This window comes from Chaetodon auriga, chromosome 5 (genome assembly GCF_051107435.1).
Source record: "Chaetodon auriga isolate fChaAug3 chromosome 5, fChaAug3.hap1, whole genome shotgun sequence".
Lineage (NCBI taxonomy): Eukaryota > Metazoa > Chordata > Actinopteri > Chaetodontiformes > Chaetodontidae > Chaetodon > Chaetodon auriga.
Window position 1 is genome coordinate 24,372,724 of NC_135078.1, and position 16,275 is coordinate 24,388,998.

Consider the following 16,275-nt stretch of genomic DNA (forward strand, 5'->3'; position numbering starts at 1 on the left):
CGAACTCTCAACAAGAAAGCAAGTAAGTTTATTTCCCAAAATGTCAAACTGTCACAAATCTGTGAGTTTAGGTCATCTTATACTTACATGACGGTTAGCAGAGCATAGCGTGCGGCTTTGTGGTCGAACGTGTCAACGTCGACGTGCTTCCTTCTGCTGTCCTTGAGGAGATTTAAAGTTAAATATAGGAAGCTAGAACTTCTGGCTGAACCACCCCAAGTCGTTATAAAACACTCCAGCTTCATGATGCTGTTCTGCACCTGCAGTAATGGCTGACAGGTCCTCCACCTGTCTGCAGGCAGACAGGAGCCTCAGCAGGTCAGGTCTGCTGTCGTTTATTGAGAAAACGTGAAGCTCCAGACTTTGTGATGGCTAACTGCAGTTCGTCTGAGTGGAGAGAAAAAGATGTAGATTGCACATTATCGTTCTGAATGATGCAAACACAGTGAGTTTGGTCATCTGCGGTCAGTAGATCGTCTTCATTTTCTCATGATGGTTCAGGATCAGTAATGTGTTGACGCTGTCTGAACTATAACCACCAGCTAAGCGCGGGCTTAGGTGTGTTTTTTTTCCTACCTTCTGTTTCCTTCCCATCTCTCTGCCCTTTCTCTCCCCACCATCTCGCCATGCTGAGATGACTCTGTTGTCTCTCCAAGCTTTCCCATGAGGCCTTGCCCTGTTCTCTGTTTGTTTGTGTGATCCCTTCCCTTAGGCCACTGTCCCACATCTGTGGAAGTATGTGTGTACACATACGTACATTTGGGTGCAAGCACTAGTGTATTTGGAGCTTTGAACAGTGTACATGGATTGTGTGTGTGTGTGTGCGTGTGAATGTCTTTATATGTGTGTGTGTGTGTGTGTGTGTGTGTGTGTGTGTGTTGTAATCAGTGTGTAATCCCCTCCCTGAGGCCACTGTTCCACACAGCTGGACTCAGAGAGCCTCTGGAGGGTTTCTGTGCTATTCAAGCATCCTTTGCTCTTTCCACCTGACCGGGTGGTGTGTGTTGTGTGTGTGTGTGTGTGTGTGTGTGTGTGCGCATGCTTGCATGTGTGTTTCTGTGTGTTTTAACAGGTGCAGTACCGAGAGCTGAAACTGGATCCCAATCCCAGTCCAAATAAAAGGAAGAAAAACAACCCCGGGTAGATGACTGTGTCCGCCCACCAACTCCCTCTCTTCTCCACTTTTCTTCTCGTGATCTATTACTGGACACTGAGGAGCAGAGGAAGACGGCTCCGGACCAGCTCGGCTCAACTCTCTGTCCTTTTATCTTTCCTATTTTCTTCTCTTAAAACCTTTTTTTTTTCCTGTCTTTAATTACTCATGGTGTACAGTACAGTTTCCCGAAGTGTAATTTTTGTATGAAAAAAAAGTGCAAGAAATCTCATGAATTATCGCCGTTATGGTTTTGATTGATTTTAAAGGCGAGCGGGAAGGATGGATGGAACGACCTTTTTCTCAGCCGTGTGAGCCGCTCTCCTCCGTCACCCTCCGTCGCTCTGACAGCTCGGAGGACTCTGATCATTTGCTTGCCGCGAGTGTCACACAATGAGTAAAACAAGTTTAACATTTCTACTCACCGTCCCAAAAAAAAGACACTCTGTCCGTCCGTGTTTATCAGAGTACAAGCCTTACACTCACATTCTGCACCGTCGCTCTGCAGCAGACCTTTTTCTTTTTTAGCTCACGTTGTCGTTAACAGGTTCTGGTAATATGTTCATATTTTCTAATTGTTTTTGTACTGAAGTATCTTTTGTTTTCTTCCCATCTTGGATGTGGTAATGATGTTATGTTCAATGGCAGTCATTTGGATTGTCTCCACTTAACTCAGCCAGCCAAGTTGATTAGCAATTATGGCGGTAGCCTCCAGATACGTCCTTCTACACAAACACTGGACCGACAGGCTGAAGGCTTGTGGTGGTATCTGTCTGTGCTGCAACACAACGGCCAAATTTTTTTTTTTTTTTTTTTTAAGCTGTGACTCCAATACAAAAAAAAAAAGAATCAAACCTCAGTGGGAAGTGGTATTAGTATAAAGTACTGTCTGTTCTTCTTAAAATAGATTGTGATTACATAATCGTCATTAAATAATACCCAGAGGAAAAAAAAAAAGAGGAACACTGTTGAGCATTAGACAGTTGGTGTTACGCCCCCAAACCTTTATCACTTCCTAAATGTCCAAATAGTTTACGCGTAGCCTCGTTTAACCCCTGAAAAAACGTGTCAAACTCCCGTCCGTCAATCAGTGAGACGCCTCCTCCGTCTGTCAGGAGGCGCAGCAGTCTGGGCCTTCTGCTGTCGCGCTGTTGATGTAGATGTCACCCAGTCTATGCAGAGTGTCGCCGGGCGGGGAGGCCTTCAGGCGGCCGCGGCCTTAATCTGGTTTGAAAGCCTGGTCTCCTCTCCTCTCGTGTGTCTCTGCGCGTTTGCCTCGGCGGCCACACACACTAAAAAAAAAAAAAAACAACACCCTCACGTGAATACACTGCTCCTTTAAGAGATCTCACGTACACAAACTGTACCTCGCTGCTCACAGATGAAAGCTCAGCATCCCATCTGAGCAGGCACATTCTCTCCCTCTCAGGCACACCAACACGCTCTCTGTGATGCTGTGCCCCAGGCTGGCCGCCCTCTCCATCTGCCCCACCTCCCGTGCCCACAGCTCAACTTTGATCCGTCTTTCCAGAGACACAAGCTCGTGTATGTGAACCGTGTATGTAAGAGTGTTTACGTATACGCATTTATGCAATCAAAGGCATGTTGCTTTTCTCAGCGCTGGTGTGCGTTACAGTCATATCTCCCCTCCAGCTGTAGACTGATGCGTAGATTCAGTTAGTGTGTGTGTGTGTGTGTGTTTGTGTGTGTGTGCAGGAGTGCCAGCTGTTATTTGGTGTGGAGCTTGCTGGTGTAGGCCGTCAGCTAGATGAGCAGCAAGTCGCTGTGTGACAGGACGAGGCTCTGAGGGGACTTAGGCCTGAGATGTCAGGGACTGAGGGATGTGTGTGTGTGTGTGTGTGTGTGTGTGTTTTATGCTATTTCAGACCCCTCTTCCCATCATGCTTCTCTCCGTTTGCTCTCTCTGCGGCTCCCTCATTCGTCAGTGAGCGGGGTTGCGACCCTGTCTGAAGGGACGGTCTCCTGGGCTTCTTGCTGAGCATCTGTTGAAAGATCACAGCTCGGGCTACATTTGAGGAGGCCTCCTCTCATCCCACTGATCCCTGCCTCCGTCCCTCCTCCCTCTGCTTCGTCTGTCTGTCCGTCTCTCTCCGTCTTTATTGCTCTAAACTCCGCCGCAGCTCGAGCTCTCTCCTGCCATTTTGTCACGCTCTCGCCCTGCCTGTCTGCCTGCCATCGCCTCTACCCTCTCCCGCTCCCTCCCTCCCTCTTCACCCATCCATCTCCATGCTTAAATATCAACAGGCTCGGATCTGTCACTCCAGAGGGCCATTGATTTTGTTTTGTTGCTTTGAGGAATCCACTTGAAAGACAATAACAGACTGTCCCCCAAGAGCTGCGTCGCAGACTGATTATAGCCTCCTCAACAAACACACTCTGCGGCTCGTGAAGGATGGCTTTTTATAATGCCTGAAGGGACTGTTTGAATACCTGATATGTATGTGTCTACTACTGTATGTAGTTATTTTACAGCAAACTGTGGTGACTATTGTGTGGTATTGCATCCAAACACCGTTTCTTATTTCTCGCCATTTATTCTGTTTTTTTTTTGCAAGCAAACCAAAGTGTTTCTTTTTTGTATGACGTAGAGAAAAATCAATTCTATAAAGGAATGTATCAGATCGACAGCTGTAAAGGGAAAAAAAGCACTTTTATTTGCACCAAGTTGAAATGAGACTATTTATTTTTTAAATAATACTGTACATAGCTAACTACTTATTAATTTATGTTTGTATTTTATACAGTATGCCTGTTGATGGTCTGGTGATGATATTGTAATGTAGGTGTATGCCTGTCTCATTTTCTAAGATCTGTCTTTTTCCGCCTGCGACGTTGCCTGCCTGTGACATCATCTTCACGTGCCCGCCTCTGACCAATGACATTTTGTGGCAGGAATAAGGAGCTGAGACATGGGTCGGTCAGGAGGGGTGGAAGAACATGCGATGTATATTTTCCGGTTTGAGAAATTAAATGCATCTGATGTATGTGGCTTATTTTGAAAGAAAAAAAAAAAAAAACCACACGAGATTAAATATTTTTTATCATCTTCAGAGTGTCTGGGTTATTGCAAAATCTGCTCTCTGCATCAACAGTCTCATTTGTAAGCCAACACTGGTAGCAGCGAAAGGAATATTAGGCCATTCATCTCCGTCTCAGATACCAACTGTGTTCACATTTCAGGTTCAGGTCCCCCCTCCTCTCACCGCCGCCGCCGCCGCTCCGTCGCCCACCCGACCCACCTCGACGAGCAGGCCCAAGCCCCTTTCTTCACTCGCGTGCTGCTACAGGAAGCGGCTCATTCCTCACGCTGTCTGTGTGGCAGGGACTCTGAGTGCACATCAGAGCCTCGAGCATCTCAGGAGGACTTCTGTGAGAACCACTCTCACTCTTTCACTGCGGCCCTCACGCGGAGCCACTCCATTTGTCAGAGCACCTTTCAGCCTCGCGCCGCAGAAGCCATTTCCCCCCGATTTATTGGCTGAAAACACTTGATCACTGCTGATCGAATTATTGGAACGAGACTTTAATAGTCAATTAATCTGTCTTCATTTTTTTGCAATAGTTATTAACATGTAAAAAAAAAAAAAAAAGCCGTAGAAAACAAGAAGTCGAGGTAGTGACAGTCTGTACAGAAAAGTCAGCGTTAAATAAAAATATACTCCAAACATTCAACTTAAATACATTTCTCAGTATTTACAAAGGATAAAATATTTTAAAGCAAAACAAGGTAGTAAAATATACCCAAAACTACAGAACACACGCTGACCCATTTACCTGAATGGGAAGACAGCAGAAGGACACAGTATTCTGGAGGAACGCGTCCTCAGAAGGCCACAAGGTGTTTGTTGTCACTTTAAGGCCTTGATAACTGACACATAATATTTCTCAAAGTTGTACATTCATATGTTTTCAGTGCGTTGTCCATTGATTCTGTATCACAGGTCGGCCAGTAGCGCTTCACCCCAAGACTTAAGATCTCCCAGGATCTCCAACAGGAACTGTGTATTCTCTCCTTTGCACTGTTTCACTGCCTGAGGCACCTGCTCCAGGTGACTCCCTCTGCCGAGCTCCAGCAGAGTCCGAGTGTCCTCCAGGAGCCTCACTGCCCTCTGGTCCGTCCAGCCCAGAGTCACTTCCTGGAGGGAGTGGGCTTCCAGGGCCCTGACCAGCCTGCAGCCCAGGCCGGGGGACTGGTCGCTGGGCTGCACGAAGCGGGACAGGCCGCTCTCTTGCCGATAGGAGAAAATGAGGTGGGCCAGCAGAGAGGATCCAGCCTCAAGGAGGGGCAGGTTCAAGACCACGGTCACTTCCCTGTGTCTCAGGGCCGAGTCTCCGACCTGTGCGCTGTGGAGGAGCTCCTCCCTCTGACTCGCTGCTGAGACCAGATCCAGCGCAGTCCGGCCGTCTCCATCGGTCTGCTGCAGGAGAGCCGAGCCTGGAGGGGGCAGAGGGACACGGGGTCAGACCGCACAGCATTTTCTACCACATTTTGCAGCTTACATTTGCCGTGTAGTTTTGCTGCCTAAGCTGAACCAAACTGTGACAGAAAACTGGAAATTTAAAGAGACTGAAAATAAAAGGTGAAATAAGTCTGTGTGCTGACTTTAGGTGTCACACAGGACTCAAACCCCAGCCAAAGTCCTGTGTTTGACCCATTTATCCTCCATTGCCTCCTCCCTTTATGGACTTTATCACCTGTGACGGGTATAAATAGCCGAACTGCTACCATGTGACTACTCTCCCCTGGGCGCAAACAGCTCCAATTTTTTAAATTGTGCACCAAAACACTTCATCAATACTGTGCAAAGATGGACAGAGTCTTTAGGAGGATCTGTAAATGGCTCTACTGAACTACACATTAAAGTGCAAAGATGAGAGCGAGTCATGTTTTCAGCTCTGGGAGTGTCCTGAAAGAACCTGTGAGGGAAATCACCACAGAGAGCGTTTGGTGGTGAAGTTTATATGTGACTTGAAATTATAACGTTGGGTAACGTGCACACATAGTTTTGACAGGCTGTGATATCGCCGGAGTTGAAATATCTGATTTTAAAATGGCAGATTGGCCCGAGAAGAGAAGGTCAGGGAGTCTAATGTAACCAGCTGAAGCATCAGTGATCACATCATGACACACTGACACGCAGCCAAGCTACTGGAGGCTGCAGCATCATTATCAAATAAGGCGGAAGAGACGCTGCACGGGTCACCGGCGGGACACGGCAACAGATATAAATAGTGCACAGACACACACATGAATGCATGTCCTGTACAGTACACGCCCAGACAGAAACTCCCCCACCCCACACACACACACACAGGCGGTGACGTGAGGAGTTAAAGCGAACAGCTGTTTTCCCACTGGGCCTCAGCGCCAGCCAGGGCTTTTAGCTCACTTCAGCACTAACTTCAGCTGACACCTTGTCTTAACTGTGTGACTGGCGGGTCACTTTGTGTTTGTGTAAAAGGCGCAGAGGGTTAGTGACCTGATCGAGGCTCTGCTTTTCCCGCTAGCTCTTTTGATGTAATGCTGCGAGCGAGCTCATCGCTATCATCAGTAACACGAACACAGAGAGCTGCTGGGGGTGTCAACCTCGCAACAGACCTTGGCTGTGATATCAGAAAATTGCTCTGCTAAAAGTTCCCTCTTTATAGAGATGTGAAAACGAGGTTTGTGAGGATGACTTATCGAGGTGAAGCCGCATTAATCGAAATCATTTGTGACTGCGCTACAAATGCTGCGTCTCGGCTTGTCCTCTCAGTGAAGATCTTTAGCATTTAAGCGAAAGAGGCACACGTTAATGTAAAAATCACACGACAAAAACAAATATCCACAGATTCAAAGTCTCTCCAATAACCTTGACTTCATCCTTTCAGCCCTGCTTCACCACGTTCAAACTGGACATGACAGTCACAGCCGAATCTAACACTTTGTTCCCCCCCAGGAAAGTTATAATGGTGACATTTACCGTCTACTCTCTCTACGCTTCTGCTTTGTCTGTGCAGACTGAAAGCCATTTTCCAGTGTCAGACAGGCCCGCGCGCACTTAGCCTACACGGAGCAGGTCGAGTCAAGTGTGAGCCCTTTGTTTGCTTTCAGATAGACCCATTTCTGTGGCAAACTGCTCTTGATGGCACTTGACTGTTCAACCTTGGCAATGCGGCTGCCACTTGCGAGTTTACGGCTCTGTGGAGGCTCGGCGTGACACGCAGACGGCTGCTTGATACCACTGCTGGCAGTTGTTTCTGTTTGACAGACACTGTGGGGCTGCAGGAAGCGTGATGCTTTAAAGGAGGGACAATCGTGTGTGTGTGTGTGTGTGTGTGTGTGTGTGTGTGTGTGTGGTGCGTTGTGACATACACCACACTTACAAAGCCTCCCAAATGCCATTTTGACAAAAAGACAGCCTTGTTTTAAATGACACTGTAAAAAAAAAAGTTAAAAATGGAACGTTATGAATTCTGAAATTGCTCTCCATCTCTCTGTCTGCCAGAGAACCAACGCTGTGTGCAGCAGTTATGAGATAATCGGTGAGAGCTCACGTAGCTGTTAGCGGGGAAGGTCAGCGCTCATCTACCTTTTAGTGCTTCAAGCCTGAGTGGTAAAAACTGAATCTGCATAAATTGTGGCATTAATCTACATAAACTTTTACATAAGCGGGGACATTTCAAATGCAGGGGTCAGGCATCGGGGGCAGCAGTCAAGGACGGAAGAGCACAGATTTGATCAAAGTGGCCACAAGAGGAAGGCGGACGGGGAGGGAGGGGGGGAGACGGAGCGACGTGGCGTGTGAGGGAGGGAGTGAGGTTGTTCACAGCAGGTCATAATCACCAGGTTTCTATAACAAGCTGTCCTCACCATTACGCTCATCCAGTAGGAGTGGCTGTAATGTGTGAAGCCAAGCATGGCGGACACACAGCGGAGACGTTCAGGTCCGCCAGAATGTGGATTTTTCTAAAAAACCACTACTGTGATACCCCACAGAAACACATGGGAACATGCAACGTCATGTCTGCTGGAAAACGGATCCATCCCCGTCCTTTACGGATGAGCTATAAAAAAGATGGGGCGGCTTTGAAGACCGAGGCTGTTTTTCTTCACAATGCGTCCTTTTCTGTGCCGTCCTTTGAGAGGGCCGGCCTTGGACTGAGGTCTGCGAGGGGCCTGCGAGGTGCTACAGAGTGCTTGGGTTTGGGCCACGAATCCAAGCACTCTGTTTTCAACGTGGAGAAAAAGGGAGGACAAGGTTTCCTTCTCCTATTTAATACTTTAATAATCACTGCAGCAGCACTTCTCTTCAGCCCGAACAACACGGGGACATTCAAACAGAAGACAGAGAGCACAAAACGAGCGCAGCCTGTGCTGAGTACATGTGCATGAACTACATTTAGAAACTGCTTAACACCAGTCACTCTGCATGCAGCAGTTAAATAAGATGAAACTCCTACAGTATGTTCTCCTCTCATGGGAACATGATTGTTGCAGCAGCAAAGATAACAGAAACAGGGATCATTTAAGCGTAAAGCACCAGACAAAGCAGCACTTTGCACCACGAGTCAGATTCCCATTTACGACTGTACAGTCACACAATAGAAATCCAGAGTTCCCGTTTACTCTCTTGTGAAAAGCGGAAATGAATATCTGAACTTAAATTCCGCCCCAAATAAAATAACAGCACCTGCTCCTGAGCTTTCAGTCCAATCCAGCCCACCGCGAGCTCCCTGTCTGTCAGCCACGGCTCTGCACGAGAGAGGGGAAGGCAAGCCACGGAAGCGCCGGCGTTCCCCGACGTCACCGTGTCAAACCCGTGCGTGACAGACAGGCTCCAACCAGAGGGATGACACTGGTGTGGGGAGGAGAGGGCCCCCGCAGCACGGCCCTGGGCTCGGCTTGCCTGAAAGCCTGCGTGGCTGTGTGTTTGATTGCTGATCTGTCTGCCTGAGAGCTGACGGTGTCTGCCGGCGCGTGCTGTCTGCTGTTTGTCACATTTGCGTGTTTATCTGCTTGACTTTCCCCCTTTTATTTCCATTAAGCACCAGCTTGTGTCTTTTGCTTTTCCGGGATTTTAAATGGATTTTTCCTCCCTGCCTGTGCTTACTTACACGACCAGACAATAAGCTGCTCCTTTTTTTATCCATCCTGGGATACAAAACACACTCCAGCATCCCACCGCACGGCTCAAACGCACTTCATCCCGAAGACGCCGATGGTCATAGCCAGTGCTAAATTCCATTTTTTCTACAAGAAGACATGAAAATAGCATCATGTGCTGTTTATGATGTAATTCACACACATGCACACACACACACACACACACACACACACACTGTTATGAGACTAGAGGCTGGGGAATGGTTTTGGTGCAGGGACGGCGACTGAAGTGAATCCAGGTATTGGCGCTGGGTGTCAGATATGCTGCAGTGGAGATAAATACAACACCTGGGGGATTACATGAGAGCACAGGGTAATTACACCATCCTTTGTGTGTGTGTGTGTGTGTGTGTGTGTGTGTGTGTGTGTGTGTGTGTGTGTGTGTAGACATGCATGTGAGAATGCCCTGCTAAGACCTCAGCTCTGAAGATAGAACAGAGGGAGGAAATACACATGCCGAGCAAAAGCCACCGCCTGATGCAGTCTGAGTGCTACACACACACACACACACACACACACACACACACACACACACACACACACACACAGAGCGCAAAGCCCTTTGGCCTTTAGAGGGCAGGCGAAGACAAGAAATATAAAAGTGAGAGGGGAGGAGGGGAAAACTGGCGCAAAAAGAGGGAGGGAGGGAAGGAAAGAAAGATGCAGTGCTCCCTCCCCCATGTCTCTCTCTCTCTCTCTCTCTCTCTGTCTCTGGTCTGAGGCTGGGGCTGAGGCAGACAAGCTGGGAAGCAGGCAGCTCCACAGCATGGTAAACATCCTCTCCCCCCCCCCCACCCACCTCCTCGCTGCCTGAATAAGAGAGGCAGGGCGAGTGTGTGAACTGCAGCCAGGGGCACGGCATCACATATCCACAGGGAGCTGCTAGCTAGCGACTAGAAACCACAGCAAAAACAACAAGGCCAACCAAGTGAGGCACCAAAGCAGCCAGCGGAGAGGCATCAGATGCAGGGAAAAAGAAAAAGACCAGCCAGACATGTGAATATGCTAAAATCCCGCTCTGCTTTAGCAACAGTCTGAGCGCTCAGTGATATTTTTCTCCCATTTTCTACCTTGATATTCAGAGGATGAAAACAAGGCCTGAGGAGGTACATCTGATGCAGCGGTCGGGTCAATATCTTTTGTACAGCAATAAATAGGGGAGGGGGAACGGTGCTGTTTTACCTCTGCAATATTTCCCTTCTGATTTCAGCTCATGCGTGAATTCCACTAATTGACATTAAAGCCAGGGACAGGCTTTGTCCTGTCGGTCACCGGCGAGCCTCATCTTAACGGGTTGTGTGCGATTAGCCTGTTCCTGGCCTCCTCACCCAAACACAGTCTGGTCAGGCACAGATTACAGTTGGATCATAGCCTTCAGGAGGAGGTGGGGCAGATAAGGGAGGATGTAAAAGCACCGACACCAACTGCTAGCTTTGTGTAATCCCCTGCCTCTCCAACACCTCTGGTGAGAGGGGGCATCAGATATACTCTGATTTACCGGATGCTGATCAGCAGTAGGTGTTAAACATCTTAAATAATCAGAGCCGAGCCCTTTATTAACTCCTAACTGGTGTCTTGGATCAGAAAAGGCTAATCACTGCCATCCGCTGTTAGCTCGACTAATGTGTCATGTGCTGAATCATCATGCACGTGCAAATTAGTTTCCTATGATGCCACTGATGTGAACTCAAACTCTACCTGAACCATGTGGAAGTCGACAGAAACAGACTGAAACGTGGCGACAAAACACAGGAAACCAAAGGGAAGCCAATGCTCAATTCATGAATACAGAAGTAAATAGACAGATTTTGACTGCAAAGCTCTCACGGGCACAATCATTTAACGCTAACTCATTACTTGACACGTTGGCATGTACTCAGAACTCTCTTTCGTGTGCCCCGTGCAGCGCTCATTGTGTAAAGTCAAGATGCAAATACAAGCAAGTTCTGTGCAGGTGACACAGCTCGAGGTGAGGTGTTAGCCACGCTAGCAGCTCTGTGAGGCAGAGTGGTGCTTTGAGTTAAATGCTAATGTCAGTTTACAGTCTAACGACCATGCTGATGTTTAGCAGGTTAGTTTAGCATGCTGACGTTTGCTAATTAGCTCTAAACACAAAGTACGGCTGAGGCTGACGAGGAGGTGAAGAGGAAGGTCCAAGTTAAGGAGGCGCTGTCTGGAAACCATGAACGTTCCTTTCAGAAGATCACTGAAATGAAAACGTTGACCTGCTGATAGATTTAAAGTCAGGGAAGCACCAAAGACATCCTCAGGATTCATCCTCCGGCGACCAAGAAAATTCAACATGGTCAAAAACGTCATCCACAAAACGCCGTCAAGTCGTCAGAGGGACTGCTCCTCCAAGGTCTTTTTGACAACGCAACAGAAAAGTTAAACTTCAGACTCCCTTGACACTGGAAAACTGCTTCCACTGCAGCTCCAAACTCCTTAAAAGTGCATCACGCTGCAGGCTTTAGTTTCCCATTGAAAGAACGATTTAAGCAAACACACTTAAACTGCTGTTGAGTGTCTTCATGTACACTCCAATTTCACTATATGACCCACTCCACCAGGGTTCAAACACCAACCATTGTTGACTCTCAGCACCCATTGCTGCCTTGTTAATGAATTTCACAATGAGTAAAAAAAAAAAAAGTCTCCTCTCTCGTCTGTATTTTCTATCAATGGAATTTTTTTTCTATGTGTTATTCAATTCCTTCCAGAGGTGTTGTTGAATGTTTTAATTTGGGGGGGGGGGGGCATTTGTTCTCATGGAGTATGGGATAATTTAAGTTCAGGGCTGGAGCGCAAACACAAAACGATCTTCATGGCCGACAACACAAATAAATGTGTGGCCTACGACCGTGTTGTTTTTCTTTCATATTAACCTGCGAGCGAACAAAAGGGATGAACCAAACCTTGAAACTTTGCTTTGTGGATGGAAGACCACGTTTCCCACACTTATGAATTCTCCACTTTCAATTATTTTGTAGTCCTTACAAATAAATATTCGGTGTTAAACTGGAGCAGAACCTTGTTGTTGAAGGACGGCAGAATAAATACAAATTGTTTAATGCTCCTTGGCCTTTGCCCTTTCCTTTTCAGTGGAGCTAGCTCCCCGTGGCCTTCATGCTCACTAAATGCTGCAGCTGTGTAAAATGAGCAAAATACATGTGTTCATATGCTACAAAGGTGGTTCTGGGCAGAAGTAGCCTGCAAGAAACCTTTAGTAACAAAGTGCAAAATCATCATCAGCCTCTTCTGATCCTCTCTGGCCCTCATCTGTATAAAACACACACGGGGGTTTATCCGAAAAGGGGTCTCTCCCTCCTCTTGGAGCCCGTTGAGGAACACCCGGGGAGACTGCTGGATAGAGCTCCAGACTTAATCCTGGCAACCACCCGAAAACACAGAAAGAAAAGTTGTGTGTGTGTGTCGGGGGGTGGATAACGAGAGACAGGCAGGAAGAGAGGAGAAAGGAGGAGAATCTAGTGAAAAAATTCCCAGCGAGGGAAGTCCTTGAAATACAGCCTGGAGAAAGCCGCAGTTGAAACATCAACACACCCGAGTGAAGCCGAGGGCTCCAAACGCAGCTTCACCTCTAACAGTGCGAGTGCTCGGCTCCTCGCGGTTGCCAGTTCAGGACCCACAGGGAAATAAGTGCCGAGCAGAATGAACTTTCTTTACCGTGTTGACAGTGAAGAGGCCCAAGTGTGTCTAAAGCACTACCTGTGCGTGTGTGTGTGTGTGTGCATGTGTGTGTGTATCTATGACAGAGACAGACAAACAGACAGAGACGAACCATGACTGACGACAGCCGTCCGAGGGGACCGTGTGTTTCCTGTGCCACTGAGCAAATGACATCTTTCTGCTCCACGAACGCTCGCTCACATTCGAGATCTGCAGGGACGCTGTGCATTAACCGTGTGTGTGTGTGTGTGTGTGTGTGTGTGTGTGTGTGTGTGTGTGTGTGTGTGTGTGTGTGTGTGTGTGTGTGCGTGCGCGTAACACAACACAAACCCAAAGAGAAATCGAGGAGGCAGTCATGGAGCAACCTCTGCTGCCGTCTCTGAACTCGACTCAAGCCAAACAATTAGACAAAACGGGCAAAACAAAAACACTTTTACACACACCTGAACAATTCTTTCTGCTCCTGTACTCTTTCCACTGCAAGCATCTAAATGAGTGTGTGTGTGTGTGTGTGTGTGTGTGTGTGTGTGTGTGTGTGTGAGAGAATGTGCCTGTGTTTACAAGTCGAGGTGGACTGGCTGTGCTTACTAACACGGTGGGCTGCATTGAGAGGACGCCATCAGCGATTACGCTCACAGGGCCGAGTGGTGACAGCTTAAAGGCTCTTTTCTTCATCTCTCCACCCCCTTTGCTCACTGACACGCCTCCTCTGTGTGTGTGTGTGTGTGTGTGTGTGTGTGTGTGTGTGTGTGTGTGTGTGTGTGTGTGTGTGCCAGGTCTGAACTGCACAGCTAAAGGCTTCGGGTCATTTTCCATTCCAATCAGGGGTACCGGCTGCCCTGGCCACCCTGCAAAATTTAAACACTCCTACCAGCTGAGGAAGGGGCACAGGGAGCGTCACCAAACACACACACACACACACACACACACACACACACACACACACACAGGCACGCACACACTTACAGCCACTTAATTGCAAGCCAGCATTTGAGATTCAGGAAAATACTTGTGCATGCATACACATACACCAAAAAATATAGCCAAGGACACTTTGATACTGTGTAAAAAAAACAAGCCCAGCACGAGCACACACACACACACACACACACACACACACACACACACACACACACACACACACACACACACACGCGCGCATGCAAACACACACTTCTGTGCAGGGTCATGTGGGGCGGCCTTGGGCAACGGGAGGAGGAGGGGGGGAGAGCAGAGTCAGCCTTGCCCTCAGCCATGGCATCCTTTCCTTGCCAGCTCCATAAGCCTGGAGAGACTGAGGTAGAGGGGGTAGAGGGGTGGGATCCATCCATCCCTCTCCCCCCCCCCCTTGCAATTCACCCCTAAAAACGCACACACACACACACACACACACACACACACACACACACACACACACACACACACATATACAGAGCCCAGGCCTCCAAGCAGACAGGCTTACAAAGGGGTGAGATCACTCCCAAATAAAGGCTTTGTTGGTGTGCCAGTGTCGGTGTTGCCCTCTCTGGCCTACCAGAACCTTGGCAGCTCGGTTCAGCCTGTCTGCTGGAAACAGCCAGGACAGCAGGCTGAATGCCTCAATGGAGATGTAGTTTCAGGAGATGTAGCATGCACTAAAGAAGAATAAAACACAGGAAGATAATAAATAAGGAAAGCAATAGATGCATCTGGCCCACTAGCCGGTTTTCCTACCATGGGACCCTCAGAAGGAGTCTGATGTATGGGTGTTAGAACTGCAGCCACAAACACAAAAGTCCAACAGCAGCATAAAGATGCTTACAGGAAGCAAGCGCGATGTAGCCCCAAAGCTAAAACTTTCCACACTTAACAGCCTGGACTTAAAGATCTGGAGAAAAAAAAAGGCAGGCTTATCGATGGTGTCCATAACAACCGGGTGGAGATCACGGATCATGGAGAGACAGAATAGCCTGGAGTCAAGAGGACCACCTCCTCACCAGCTTTAGCCTTTAGACAAGCCGCCATCAAGGTGTGAAGGAACAGCAAACAGTCAGGAGAGAGCGAGCGAGAAAGAAGGATAATGCACAAGCCTGCAGGTGTTTCACATCGAGAGCGTTCTCGTTCATGTTGTTCTGCTCGGTCCCTGCGAAGAGACCTGGCCTAGACAGCAGGCCAGACGTCTGCTGTGCGCACACACACACACGCACACACACACACACACACACACACACACACACACACACACACACACACACACACACACACACACACACTCCGTCTCTTCCTCTTCTAATTTTACAGATACAGATAGCTGCTTCTTCCTCTGACCTCTTTTAATTTGCTCTCCCTCCTGTTACTGAGGAAGGGAGGGGGGGAAAAAAAAAAAAAAAAAAGGGAACGCTCTCTTGTTTCCTCTCCGGGACTAAACAATCCCAGTCTAATTTATTTTTTGAGGACAGAATATGTACATGTGTTAATGGGAAAGTCAAATCAAATTAACTATAATTAGTCAAACTGAGAAGTGAGCGGAGGCAGAGGTATGTTACATGGGAGACGCTGCTGGATGACACCCCCCCCCCCCCCCCACCTCCCCCCGCCCTCCCCAAAAACGCATACACATCGCCTCAGCCACCTGCTGCTGCACACCGAGCGACACCACCCTCTCTGAGCTCCCACGGCCGTCACGCTCACTTCAACCCTCCTGAGCTCCGACTGCATGTGGCACGCGAACATGCAGGCGCACAAGCCAGTTGTGTTGTGACACATTTCCGCAAAAACCTGGATGTGAATTCTGCAAGCGGCGGATCCTGACTCCTCCAATCTTGTCAAAAAGACATTAACAGACATCTTATGAGGCGGGGCTGTAATCTGTTTGGACAGAAACTGCAGTGCAGGGTTGCATGAGGATTATGAAGACAAGCAGTGGGGACAGAGATGGTGTAGATGATCTAGGAATCAAACAGCGGAGAAGCAGACTACTGTTATGGCCTTTGGGGCCCAGTACCAATACTGTTTGTCTCCGGCTCACTGTATGTGTGCAGCACATCAGTCTGAAGGTAACCATAAATACCAGCTGTAACACATTTGTCCCTAAAAAACATCAGATTCTTGTCTCATCCTCACCGAACGGGTGTTGGTGCTTAAGCTGATTTTTCGGATGCATGGCGTGTACTGCACTCCTGTCTAACTTTCAGTCTTCAGTATGGATTGAGCCAAATAAACGTGACGTTGAAACCGGTGGAGCGGTCCGTTAAAGGCGCCACCATCAACAGGTCCCTCGCTCTGCAAG

General features: G+C 48.2%; 2 protein-coding genes across 5 annotated transcripts in view; one reads left to right on the top strand and one right to left on the bottom strand.

Annotated features, from left to right (window-relative positions):
• mctp1a (multiple C2 domains, transmembrane 1a) overlaps positions 1 to 4,224 on the top strand; it is a 130,790-nt gene extending 126,566 nt beyond the window's left edge. For all 4 annotated transcript variants that reach the window (XM_076730173.1, XM_076730171.1, XM_076730172.1 and 1 more), the window contains one exon: positions 1,073 to 4,224. In XM_076730173.1, coding sequence (XP_076586288.1) covers positions 1,073 to 1,144 — 72 coding nt within the window. In that variant the 3' untranslated portion in view covers positions 1,145 to 4,224. The remainder of the gene's footprint in view (positions 1 to 1,072) is intronic.
• Positions 3,706 to 16,275, bottom strand: part of slf1 (SMC5/6 complex localization factor 1) — a 29,853-nt gene continuing 17,283 nt past the window's right edge. The window contains exon 18 of the mRNA XM_076730175.1: positions 3,706 to 5,609. Within this exon, the coding sequence (XP_076586290.1) occupies positions 5,110 to 5,609 (500 nt within the window). The 3' untranslated portion in view covers positions 3,706 to 5,109. The remainder of the gene's footprint in view (positions 5,610 to 16,275) is intronic.